We start from the raw sequence: 13548 nt of genomic DNA, 5'->3' as shown, positions 1-13548 counted from the left end.
CTTCCTCCCCAATGTCTCTGTCTTCTACCTGATCTCCAACCTGTGGGGCATACACACTGATGACATCCAGCATCGACCCTTCAATTCACAGCTTCAAACCCACGATCTTGTCTGACACTTTCTCCACGACACTATTCGCTGTGGGATCAATAAAGTGTCTGTCTATTCACAGACTCCTGTCCTCCTGTGAAATCCCATGCAGAAATCCTACAAACACCCCCGATGTTTGATTGCACTTCGTACTGAAAGATTAAACACAAATGCACTGATGTGGCTGTGCTCTGAGGGGTCATCGGGCAGAACAGTAGGACCTGATCCAGGATGTTCGCTCTTCACACATCCCACACCGAGTGTCCCTGTTGATGTAGTCAGTGTGTTTTTTTTTTCCTCTGTGGGCCCCAGACAGCGAGTTTCTCAGCAGGCAGCAGTGTTTGTGTTAGCAGCCGCATTCCTGCAGCGTTGTGTAAACTAGGTTATCAGTGAGGCGTGGCTATCAGCAGGAATGTGACTGCTATCACTTTATCTGCTGTCAGGACTGAACGTCTCCCAAACCATCGTCCTTCCATCCACCTCCATTTATGCTTCACTATCACTACTTACGCTGTCATGACTCTCTGCACTCAAATCACCTCTTCATCAGCACTCCAGCTGTACTCAAACCAGCTTCCAGCATCTTCCATTAATCACCATCCCTCTGTCTGGGGTACCGAGATGAAGGGACTGACTGGCTGACCAGAAATCCCAGCCGCTGATTGGCCGGTGCTGCTGCTGTTCCCAGACAGACTGAACCTGGTGACCTCAACGTGACAGGCAGGGTAAAGAAAACAGTCTCCATCTCTACAACATCTGAGGATCCAGGTCTGATCCCTGAGGGACTCCAGAGGACCTGAACAATCAGACCCTGAGCTCAGTCCAGTGTTGTTTACATACAGATGAGGACAAATTATTATGAAATTTAAAGTTTGTCACTTACTATTTTCTAACAGTCAGGAATTTTTAAATGTCGCATTTCTAAAGAAGCTCGTTGCCAACTGGGCAACATGCCTCGTTTCTATTTGCATACAATTACAGAAGTATGGACATATAAAGTTACACGGTACAAAACAACTTCAGACTGATGTGCACACAGCTGTGCCATCAACGTCCAAAACAGGCATTGCTCCAGGTGAAGAATGACGTCCAGAAAACCAAAGTGAACGTCACTGAGCCCTGACTTCAATCCCACTGAAAATCTGTGCGGTGAACTGAAGCCCGAGGTCTATGCAGGAAAACCATCGAGTCCGGACAGCTGCTAAAGAACAATTAGCTGGGATTGTTCAGGAGACGTGAGACTTGTTAAAGCTGCAGCGACCCGCTGCCTGTCATTTACTGCACGAAACACAAATGACTGTTAGCTTCATGGGGCTATGCACCCCTCAGGGTCAGATGGCCCATCTCGTCTTCAGCCTGCAGACCATGTGTGAAGGATCCACCAAACACCTGACGCTGTTAGCGTCCTGCCAGGTCATTGGGTTTAGATAATATTCCCTCTTTTTAATAATAATAATAATAATAATAATAATAATGGATTGGATTTATCTCCTCCTTGAATCGCTACCTTATCGTGGTGGAGGGGTTTGTGTGTCACAGGGATCCCAGGGGCTATGTTGTCTGGGGGCTTTTGCCCCCTGGTAGGGTCTCCCATGGCAAATTGGCCCTGGGTGAGGGACCAGACAAAGAGCGATTCATAAGACCCTTATGAAAAGGACACCGAGGGAACAGTTTACCCTGCCCGGGATAGGGTTACCGGGGCCTCGCCCTGGAGCCAGGCCCGGGGGGGGGTGCCCGAGGGCGAGCGTCTGGTGGCCGGGCCTTAGTCCATGGGGCCCGGCCGGGCACAGCCCGAAGAGGAGACATGGGCCCATCCTCCCGCAGGCCCACCACCCGCAGGAGGCGCCATAGGGGTCGGGTGCATTGTGTGCTGGGTGGCGGCCAGGAGCGGAGGCCCTGGCGGACTAACCCCCGGCTGCCAAGACTGGCAATAGGGACATGGAATGTCACCTCTCTGGTGGGGAAGGAGCCTGAGTTAGTGCGTGAGGTTGAGAGGTACCGGCTAGATATAGTCGGGCTCACCTCTACACATGGCTTGGGCTCTGGAACCAGTCTCCTGGAGAGGGGCTGGACTCTGTCTCAGTCTGGAGTTGCCCTTGGTGAGAGGTGGCGGGCTATCCCCTCGGCTTGCTGCCGGTACGTTGGGGTTTTTCCCGGTGGACGAGAGGGTTTGTTCCCTGCGCCTTAGGGTCGGGGAACGGGTCCTGACTGTCATCTGCGCTTATGCGCCGAGTGGCAGTTCAGAGTACCCAGCCTTCTTAGAGTCAATGCTCACGTGGGTAACGACAGCGAGACCTGGAGGGGCGTGATTGGGAGGAACGGCCTCCCTGATCTGAACCTGAGCGGTGCTCTGTTATTGGACTTCTGTGCTAATCACAGTTTGGCCATAACGAACACCATGTTCGAACAAAAGAGTGTCCATAAGTGCACGTGGCACCAGGACGCTCTAGGCCGTAGGTCGATGATCGATTTTGTAATCGTATCACCAGACCTGCGACCATATGTTCTGGACACTCGGGTAAAGAGAGGGGCTGAGCTGTCAACTGATCACCACCTGGTGGTGAGTTGGATCAGGTGGCGGGGGAAGATGCTGGACAGACCTGGTGCACCTAAACGCGTAGTGAGGGTGTGCTGGGAACGTCTAGCAGAGGCCCCAGTCCGCGAGATCTTCAACGCACACCTCCGGCAGAGCTTCAACGGCATTCCGAGGGAGACTGGGGACATTGAGTCCGAATGGACCATGTTCAGCGTCTCCATTGCCGAAGCTGCTGCATTGAGCTGCGGCCGCAAGGTGGTTGGTGCCTGCCGTGGTGGTAATCCCCGAACCAAATGGTGGACACCAGAGGTGAAGGGAGCCACTAGGCTGAAGAAGGAGTCCTATCGGGCTTGGTTAGCCTGTGGGACTCCGGAGGCAGCCGACAGGTATCGACAGGCCAAGCGGAATGCGGCTCGGGCAGTGGCTGAAGCAAAAACTTGGGTGTGGGAGGAGTTCGGAGAGGCCATGGAAAAAGACTTTCGGACTGCCTCGAAGAGATTCTGGCAAACCGTCAGACGTCTCAGGAGGGGAAAGCGGTGCTCTACCTGCACTGTGTATAGTGCTGGCGGAGCGCTGCTGACGTCGACTGAGAAAATTGTCAGGCGGTGGAAGGAATACTTCGAGGACCTCCTTAATCCCACTGACACGTCTTCCGAGGAGGAAGCAGAGTCTGGGGATGAGGGGAATGACCCGCCAATTTCCGGGGGCGAGGTCACTGAGGCAGTTAAACAACTCCTTGGTGGCAGAGCCCCTGGTGTTGATGAGGTCCGCCCCGAGTTCCTGAAGGCTCTGGACGTTGTAGGGCTGTCCTGGTTGACACGCCTCTGCAATGTTGCGTGGAGATCAGGGGCAGTACCTGTGGACTGGCAGACCGGGGTGGTGGTCCCCATCTTTAAGAAAGGGGACCGGAGGGTGTGTTCCAACTACAGGGGGATCACACTCCTCAGCCTCCCTGGGAAAGTCTATGCCAGGGTGCTGGAAAGGAGAGTTCGTCCGTTAGTCGAACCTCGGATACAGGAGGAACAATGCGGTTTTCGTCCTGGTCGCGGAACACTGGACCAGCTCTTTATCCTCTCCAGGATACTTGAGGGTGCATGGGAGTTTGCCCAACCAGTCTACATGTGTTTTGTGGACTTGGAGAAGGCATTCGACCGTGTCCCTCGGGGTGTCCTGTGGGAGGTGTTGCGGGAATATGGGGTGTCTGGCCCATTGCTACGGGCCATTCGATCCCTATACAACCGTTGCAAGAGCTTGGTTCGCATTGCCGGCAATAAGTCGGACTCGTTCCCGGTGGGTGATGGGCTCCGCCAGGGCTGCCCTTTGTCACCGGTTCTGTTCATAATTTTTATGGACAGGATTTCTAGGCGCAGCCAAGTGGCGGAGGGCTTTCGCTTTGGTGGCCTCAGAATCTCATCTCTGATTTTTGCAGATGATGTGGTTCTGTTGGCTTCATCGGGTGAGGGCCTCCAGCTCGCACTGGAACGGTTCGCAGCCGAGTGTGAAGCAGCGGGAATGAGGATCAGCACCTCCAAATCTGAGGCCATGGTTCTCAGCCGGAAAAGGGTGGAGTGCCCACTCCGGGTCGGGGATGAGTTCCTGCCCCAAGTGGAGGAGTTCAAGTATCTCGGGGTCTTGTTCGCGAGTGATGGGAGAAGGGAGCCGGAGATCGACAGACGGATTGGGGCTGCAGCTGCAGTAATGCGGACGCTGCACCGGTCCATCGTGGTGAAGAGGGAGCTGAGTGTAAAAGCAAAGCTCTCAATTTACCGGTCGGTCTACGTCCCTACCCTCACCTATGGCCACGAGCTGTGGGTAGTGACCGAAAGAACGAAATCGCGGATACAAGCGGCAGAAATGAGCTTCCTCCGAAGGGTGGCTGGCCTCTCCCTTAGAGATAGGGTGAGAAGTTCGGCCATCCGGGAGGGGCTCAGAGTAGAGCAGCTGCTGCTCCACATCGAAAGGAGCCAGCTGAGGTGGTTCGGGCATCTGACAAGGATGCCCCCTGGGCGCCTCCTGGGTGAGGTGTTCCAGGCATGTCCCACCGGGAGGAGGCCCCGGGGCAGACCCAGGACACGCTGGAGAGATTATATCTCTCGGCTGGCCTGGGAACGCCTTGGTATTCCCCCGGATAAGCTGGAGGAGGTGGCTGGGGAGAGGGAGGTCTGGGCCTCTTTGCTTAGGCTGCTGCCCCCGCGACCCGGCCCCGGACAAAGCGGATGAGGATGGATGGATGGATGGATGGATTGGATTTATATAGCGCTTTTCAAGGCACCCAAAGCGCTTTACAATGCCACTATTCATTCACTCTCACATCCACACACTGGTGGAGGCAGCTACAGTTGTAGCCACAGCTGCCCTGGGGCAGACTGACAGAAGCCAGGCTGCCATATCGCGCCATCGGCCCCTCTGGCCAACACCAGTAGGAGGTAGGGTAAAGTGTCTTGCTCAAGGACACAACGTTCGGGGACCGAACCGGCGAGCTTCCGGTTACAGATACGCTTCCGGACCCCCTGCGGAAACCCCCTGAGCCACGGGGGCGACCGTGGCTCAGGGGGTTTCCGCATGTTAAGAACACACAAACTGTAGACAAGACAACAAACCTGCTACACAGTCAGATCATCTGTCACTGGTAGATTTGCATTAAAAAGAAAAATCAGCTTGTAAAATGTAAACCATCACTTTTGTTTTCATCAGGTCTGATCCGGGGCTGCTGACTTTGTCGATCCTCTGCTTACTAATCCTACACTGAGTCCTCCAGCGAAGCCGAAACTTAACCTTCATCAGACATGATTAAACGATTCAGCGTCAGGCTGGCGGTAAACAAAACACTAACAACTGTTTCAAATCCTTCAAGGAGAAAAACATTCACTGCTTCAAAGCTGCTTTTTGTTTTTTGTCGTATCTGACGAGGACGCACCGACTCCTGGGACGCTGATATATCTGCAGTTATGTTGCTGTCAGCACCGTTTGATTGGTTTCAGTAATGTGGGATCAGCTTTGCTCTGTATCTGTGCTTTACTGTATTTCATAGATTTACATGTTACTGATGAACTATGGCAGTTTGGGTGATCGGCTGACGCTCTGATGGCGTTTTTGACTGAATGAAGCAATTGTTAAAGATAAATAAATTAATCAGGTGATTGCTCCATAATAAAAATAACTGTTGGTTGCAGAAGCACCGTTTAGTTCAGTGTTGCAGTATCGGCAGGAGTGACTATAATCAGCTGTCTGCTCAGTCAGTTTCCTGTCTCACATTCCTCCACCTTCAGTTAGCAACATTAGCCATTATTATTGTCTGCAGTCACAGTGCAGTTAGCAAAGTGGACATGAAGCTGTTCTCCACCTGCTTAGACCCATCAGACTGCAGGACTACAGCCTCAAACACTGCCACAGTGAGCCGGCCGGGACGCCTGCTGGTAGCAAAGCACTGGAGGTAGCTAGTTTTCAAATGAATATAGACAGATTGACCATTAGTTTGTTGTCTGTGGATGACATCATTCTCTCTGACAGATGATATAACAGAAATAAAATGACCCGTCAGAGCAAAGCTCATGTGTGGACAACCCTGGAAAAAGGTAACGAGATGGAACGATGTGGGAAGAAGCTTCATTCGGGAACAGCAGCTTGTTTTAGATGTTAGTAGTTTCAGTGGATTAGCTCAGGGCAGAGAAAGTTATTCTACAGTTTCTGGTCAGCGCTGTTTAAACGGTGTTTTCATGTCTCCTGGCTCTGTGGGCGGAGCCTTAGCTAACAAAAGCAGACGGCACCAATCTGATGCCAGGTGCGACTGACTGTGATTTCACCGGCTGTTTACTGCTTGTTGACAGAAGCTTGTGTTTCTTTGGTTATTGTGAGGTAGATCGTGGTGTACAGAGAAGCTTCAGCTCCTCTGTGAGCACCAGGATGAGTCGTCACCGTTAAAGAAGTCCGATTTCAGAATCCGATTCAGAAACAAGCGAGGATGGACCGTGAGATTCGTCCTCTCTCTGAGAAGACTGTAGGACTCAGGCTTCAAGGAGAAGCCCACAGTGGAGGTGGCTGCTTGGTGGATGAACGGCGTGGGAGCCGCAGGTGGTGGCGCTGCAGCGGAGGCAGGTTGCTGGACGGGCCCCTCGGACCCCCCAGCGGAGGCAGACTAAGGCTGGACGAGCCCCCTCAGACCCTCCAGCAGGAACAGGCGGTGGAGTAAATGACTGAGGTGAGAACTGAGCAGGTGACTGAGCTGATAGGTGAGCTAAAGTCTGAGCTATGGAGAGAAGTTTAATATGTACCGACTGTTGTAAAGATGGTAGTAATGGTGGGTAAGGTGGTGGATTAGCAGTAAGCTGAGCTAGTTACCCTGAGACACCAGAACCTGAAGAAAACTGCTGGACGGGCTCACCTGAGCCTCCAGCGAGGTCAGAAAAAGGTGCAGGTACCTGCCGAACACCAGCCACTCCCACCCAAGGACAAGGTACGGGTGCCGGAGCGAACTGGTTCCCGGTCACCCTGGGAGCCGGGACAGGCACCGTCAATGGCTGGGCAGCTGCTGTCCCCACCCGAGGAGCTGGTATGGGTGCAGCGACAGGCAGAGGCTCAGCAAACACAGACTCCTCTAAAATGTTTTTCAGCTTCCTACCACCACCACGTCTAACAGTCTTAACAGTTTTCACAGTCTCAGAATTTCTAGTGTTCACATGATTGCCTTTTTCCCGCTCAGAGGGAGCAGAATGAAAACAGTCATTATAACTCACCACGGGGAGTGGCTCAGCAGAGACGGAGTGGCGACTGCATGAACGTCGCTTTCTCCAGGAAGTGGGAGGTGGCGAACTGGGCTGCGAATCCTCCAAAAGACCGGGGTGCGATGAGGAAGCAGAGAGTTTGTGAAGCTCAGAACGTGGCAGACCCAAAAACAGAGCGAAGGACTGCAGCGGAGTGAGTCTAACGTCCGGCGTCACGTAATCTTTCTTCCTCCGCCGCTTAACCCTCTTGTCGGACTGGTAATCCAGGGGTGAAGGCGGAGGTGTAGCGACTGGAGAGAATGAGCACGTGCTCAACCTGATCGCCCAAGGCATAGGCGCCGGCTCGGCCGTAGCCATGGCAGTTTGGAGGCTGCGGGGCCCTCCCAAAGCCAAACGTGACCCATAGAAGGGTGACTGGAGCTCCCGGGCATGCTTAGCCTCCTGCCTCACGATCTCCTTGAGGAAGGCAGAAACTGCGGGTCGCCGATACCCCACGGAGTCTGCTGGGTCCATGTTCTGGTCGCGATCTTCTGTTATGTGACGGCTGTGTGCGGACAGGAAAAGGACCCAGAGTGCAGACTCCGGAGACAGACGTGAACTCAAAAAACAGCTTTAATGCTGAACTCAAAGTAACAAACTTCCAAAGTACAAACATTAACGCAGGCAGGCAAAAACAAAACACACAGCATAAGTGAGGGTCGATAAGAGTAGATCACGACAATGACAAACTGAAACACAGGGCTTAAATACATAGAGGGAGCAATCAGGGAATGGACAACAGGAGGGAGACACAGCTGGGGCAAATCAGAACTAACGAGACAAGGAAGCGTAAACTGAACACACTGAGATAAGACAGAGACCTTCAAAGTAAAACAGGAAACACATAACACAGACTGAACAAAGACACAGACTCACATGCAGGCACTACAACAGAGGGAACAGAGACGTGGGACCAGGGCAGACACAGACTGGACACGGGGATATAGCGGACAGGGGAGACAGCAACTAAGGATTACACAGAGACAAACCATAAGACATGACTCTAACAAAAACCCAAAGACTAGAAATTATAAATAATATAATAAAGTCAAAAACCCTGGGTCAACGACCCAGGCATCCTAACAACCTGTAATGCATCACTGTCCCGAAGCTCCACATCAAAATTTGCATTAAATTAAAATACCAGTACCAAACAGCTAAAGGCCCAGTGGCAGCATACAGGTCGGACTCATCAGAACAACAAGCAGAGGTTTGAGAAAGCACAGTGATCATGTAAATAGACAAAAGGAAGTGAAATTATGTGAAGCTGTGTATTTCCTGCAAACAGCAGAATAAAAAAAGTCCGTCTGCACCTGGACACAGAAGCACAGCTGTGAGATCGTCATTGCACAGCTGGAGGGAAATTTAAACACTGGCTTCAAGCTCAGTGACGACAGCACAGCCCGACTATTGGCCAGGACATCTGATGATGTCATCCCACCAATGATTCATCTTTACATCATATGACAACTTCCACACCGTGGTCTGCGATTTGACCAATAAGAGCAGAGATACTTTAACCATGGAAACAAGCTAATGGACAGAAAACTTGTTTCAGCTGACGCGATTTGATGACATCACACACTAGTGAAAGACAACAAGCTGTGATTGGCTGGTGGCCAACGTTTGCTGGACCAGACTGAAAGGGCTTATAAAGGCAGAGGTGGACTCACCCCGAGAGCTGCTGGCAGGGCTTTGAGTACGATCAGGAGGCACCTGAAGGAGAGAGGACACAGGTGAAGCATGAACACAAAGGAATGATAAAAAACGTTGATCCACAGTGATGGATCAACGTTTTCACAAAGCCCCAACCAGCTTAAACAGGCAGCAGCTATTAAACTATGAAATGCACCCACACTCAGGGTTCCCACCAACACTACGAAACTGTACGGCAGGGGTGGGGAACTCCAGGCCTCGCGGGCCGGTGTTCTGCAGGTTTTAGATCTCACCCTGGGTCAACACACCTGAATCACATGATTAGTTCATTACCAGGCTTCTGGAGAACTTCAGGACATGTTGAGGAGGTCCTTTATCCATTTGAATCAGCTGTGTTGGATCAAGGACACATCTAAGACCTGCAGACACCGGCCCTTGAGGCCTGGACTTGGACACCCCTGATGTACGGTGAGACTTGGTTTATAAGCTAAGATGTAAAATGCATACTGGCACCACAGTTCGTATGAAGAAAACAGTCTATGGTTTGTAATCTATGGTTAAAAGAGGGTGATGAGGTGGAGCAAGACGTAGTGTGCTTAAACTTAATCCAGGCATCCGTACCTCGCATCTGAGCACGTGCATCACCAAAACACTCAGGCGGAGTTACAGACGTGTGTAACATGTCAGCAACTCCAATTAGCTGTGGTGAAGCCTAGCAGACAGCTAGCAGATCCAAACACCTGTGTCACCATCCACCTGTCAGCCAAAGAGGCCACGCCCCTAAACTTTAAACCTTCTTACATATTAACCAGGTGAATCCTAAAAACATTCTTCTATTGTACAGGTGTTACGAAGGAGGACATTATCCACAGAGACAAACAGTTTGTATATCAGGCTGCAATCATGTTTATTTCTGCTGTACAGTTTTAACATGGGAGTCTATAGGGACTGACTCACTGCTGCCTCTGCTGGATGTCAGACGAACTGCAGCTATTGGGACTGTAGAGTCGGTGTCTTTTGTCACTGTAACATTGTTACACGTGTTGCATGGGTTGTGCTGCTGTTTGCACGTGAACTCATCTTCATCGTAAAAGAATTTAGTGTCATGTTACCAAAGACCAGACTGTCGGCAAAAGATTCAGTCATGGAAACTTAAACTTAACAGACGTGTTCACGTGTGCGGTTTTATTTACCAGAGCAGATTGAGACCACAGGCATCAGAGCAGGAAGTCAGCAGCATATTGCCTTCAGCTCAGAGGAAGTCCCTCCTGCTACACTCTGACTCCACCTCCAGCCAGTTCTCGGCCTGTGAGGATACCCCGACGCTGTTGGTCGTCCTGCAGGAACAAAGACAAACTGAGGTTGAAGATGATGAAGGTGAAACCACACACACCTGACCAGGATCAAGCCGTCAGAATAAAAGTCGTAATAATAATAATAATGATGTAATATTAACCCTAACCCTCACTCCTTTCATGTGAAGCTCACATGAAGCTGGTTATTAACTTAGTGAGCTGAGAACCTGCTTCGTTAGTTTGAGTGAATCCAGACACCAGGAAGATATCCCAGGTGTGTTAAACTCACTTCCTGGTACAGGCCTCTTAGCTGTGTCTGTTTGTGAGTAACTTCCTGCTTGGACAGCCAATCAGGACTTCGAAACTTTGTGTTTGAACTGCACATGGACAGCAGCCCACGCTCCCCACAGTCATGTTCTTTAGAGGATGCTGATGCAAATAGCAGCAGCAGGTGTGTCTGGACGTCAGCCAATCAGAGAGCTGTGTCTCTATAACCTGTCAGCCTCTTATTGGCTGTTATGACTATGATGTTGTATTTGTTGCAGGTGTTAAGATAAAGTTAGAACTGAGAAGCTTCTCAGTTCTTCTTCAGGAGCTTCTGTGATGCATATTTAATGGGATGAAAGTTGCTCTAACAGCATCGTGAGCTCCATTAGCTCTTGCCTCTGAAACTGAGGGTTTCAGTAACCTCCGCCTGCAACAGCCCGACCGAACCAAGCTGCTGCAGCGCCCGCTCACAGAGCCAGACAGCAGGAACGATCCGTGTCAGTCACCGAGTTCCTGCAGGAGGCTCTTAGCTAACAGCAGCCTCGGAGCTTCGAGCTCCACGGCGTGATGCTAGCAACACGAACAGCTGTTTGTGCTGCTAGCATCAGCTGTTTGTGCTGCTAGCATCAGCTGTTTGTGCTGCTAGCATGACGAACAGCTGTTCAGTTTAAACTCTGTTCAGAAGTTTCATTCAAACGTTTCAAAAGACAAAAACTGCAAAACGAAGCAGGAGAAAAACAAAAAGTATCATCAGAAACTGAGAACGACCACAGACAGAAGGTTCACGGGACAGGGTGAACGACCAGAAAGGGAAAGGAAGCAAAGGGAGGAAGTAAACCTTCAAAGTAAAACAGGAAGTAACTAAAAGTTTGAAATGTCTTTGTGTGTGCTGCAGTTCAAAAATGAAAACTCAGACACGGAAAAAGACAAATTTACAGCTGCTTTCATTTTGCGATCATTTCTCAGCTCTTTGTATGAAACATGTGAAATAAGTAAAATCCAGCAAACTCAGAAATGATGATCATCACATGACTGCGGCGAGCCTCCCCAGCGGTGCTAACCTCAGTGATTAGCTTTGAGCACACGGGTATTTTTCAAATCACAGCCTCTTCTCTGCGTTCGAGCCTTTGTCCAGACGTAAACGATGTTTTGGATCATCGAAAACTGAGATTTTTAAAAACTCTGTTTCTGTGTTTACGTGTGGACGAGGAAAACAGAGATTTAGTCACAAAGCATCAAAGGTGTGCGACGTGTTACTGTTTCACATCATTGAATTTCTACATTGATACAGACAAAACACTGCTGCTGTTAACCTCAGTTACTGTCCCTCTGTTTACAACGACTGCTTTTATGCGCCATCTTTGTTTACGCTTTCCCTCCCAGGCTTCTAGACTTCTGATTGGCCAACATTTCTACACAGTTAGGATTATATCACCACCTGTTGCTTTGGCATGTTCTTGACAGCGTTTCACTTTGTTTTTCAAGTTTGGGATTTAAAAAACAAAACAAAAACAGAAAATCTGTTTACAAAAATGTCCTGTACATGTGGACGTAGTGTTCCGCTGCCATCTTTTATATACAGTCTATACACAAGTCCTGTTTTTGCACATACTGTAAAACAGAAATGTGTTTTAATATTTGATGGATTGTCTTTATGGTATTTTCAGTCTGATAAATTGATCTTGTGAAAGGAACAGCATGTTTAGGGAAAGTCGTCCAGTTCTGATTCTCCAGACCGGGTCCCTCAGGCTGAGCCCAGAACCACCACCCAGGGAAGGTGGACCTGCCACAGCCGGGGCGAAATCTCGATCAGCCCCATCGATCCCTTCACAGCTACACGTTTTAAAGCACACGAATCGGCATCTGCGCCAAATCCGCTAATTAACAATTAACGCAGAAGCACGTGGACTTTAATGCTCATAGTGCACTGCGGTTTGCTGCGTGCAGACGTAAGGAAGTATCCTCACCGAACTTCAAGTATAAATCACCACAGACTAAAAGTACTCGAGTACTTCTCCTCATTAACGTTATTTACCTGGATGACGTGCTCAGACATTCAGACTCTAATAGGCGGCTAATTAACAGCTGACTAACCATAATCAGCTGATGGTGATCGATCGGCAGCCCAATACCCAACCAAACGGTCACGTGAGTTTTCCTACCTGAAGCTGTCACTGTCCGGAGCTTCACGCGCTTTTCATGTCGCTGCAAACCTGAGCACAACTTGGCAAGAGCGCACACACAGCAGACAGGTCAAGCTGCAGCGCACAGCAACAACAGCACTTCCGGCATCCTGCGCCTGCGTGCGGTGCTGCTCCGTCCAGGTGTGTAGACAGCTGCACGCTAACAGCCTGCTGACACACCTGAGCTTTCTGCTTCACTTTGATGAAATCAAATCTGTCTTAATCCTGAAATTCGCGCCAGTTAAGCTCATTTATTATTGACGTGAGCTTTCTCGTGCACAGCTCGTGCAGGAGTGCCTGCAGCTCCTCAGCTTCACCGTCAGGTGCTGCACTCGCAGCTCCTCCCCCCTCCTCACACCTGAGGCTTTCGTGGGTTTGTGAAGCACTTGTTTCAGGTCTCCAGTCTTCCAGGCGCGTTGTCCTCAAAGCTGAGAGGATGCTGCCTCTGCATCAGCTACACCTGCTCCTCCACCATCACAGGTCTCCTTCCTTTCAGCATCACCTGTTTATTCACTGTCATCAGCTAATCCTGTGTGAACGTGCTCTTTAACCGCCACCTCCTTTCTTGTTTTTGACCTTTCATCTGAGAGAAACCCTGAAATACAGTGTTTATGCTTTTCTTTTCTCACATATTAATAAAACGCGTGATTTTTGTCTGAGAGCAGAAACTTTAAAATTACAAATGTTTTCCCACCAGGAACAAACTCAACCACCACGAAGATTAATAAAAGGATGGAGCTGTGACCAGATTTCCTTCAGGG

The 13548-nt window shown here is 50.2% G+C and overlaps 1 protein-coding gene across 1 annotated transcript in view; it reads right to left on the bottom strand.

Moving 5' to 3' along the window:
• The window catches only part of col4a4 (collagen, type IV, alpha 4), a 60835-nt gene extending 47912 nt beyond the window's left edge, over positions 1–12923 (bottom strand). The window contains exons 1-3 of the mRNA XM_080889666.1: positions 12767–12923; positions 10236–10379; positions 9060–9102 (exon numbers count right to left, since the gene is read on the bottom strand). Coding sequence (XP_080745792.1) covers positions 9060–9102; positions 10236–10282 — 90 coding nt within the window. The 5' untranslated portion in view covers positions 10283–10379; positions 12767–12923. The remainder of the gene's footprint in view (positions 1–9059; positions 9103–10235; positions 10380–12766) is intronic.
• Positions 12924–13548: the final 625 nt, after the last annotated feature.

Source organism: Rhamphochromis sp. 'chilingali', assembly GCF_963969265.1.
Source record: "Rhamphochromis sp. 'chilingali' genome assembly, chromosome: 8".
Lineage (NCBI taxonomy): Eukaryota > Metazoa > Chordata > Actinopteri > Cichliformes > Cichlidae > Rhamphochromis > Rhamphochromis sp. 'chilingali'.
The sequence above is the reverse complement of the archived record's forward strand: the minus strand, read 5'-3'. Positions and strand labels throughout refer to the sequence as shown.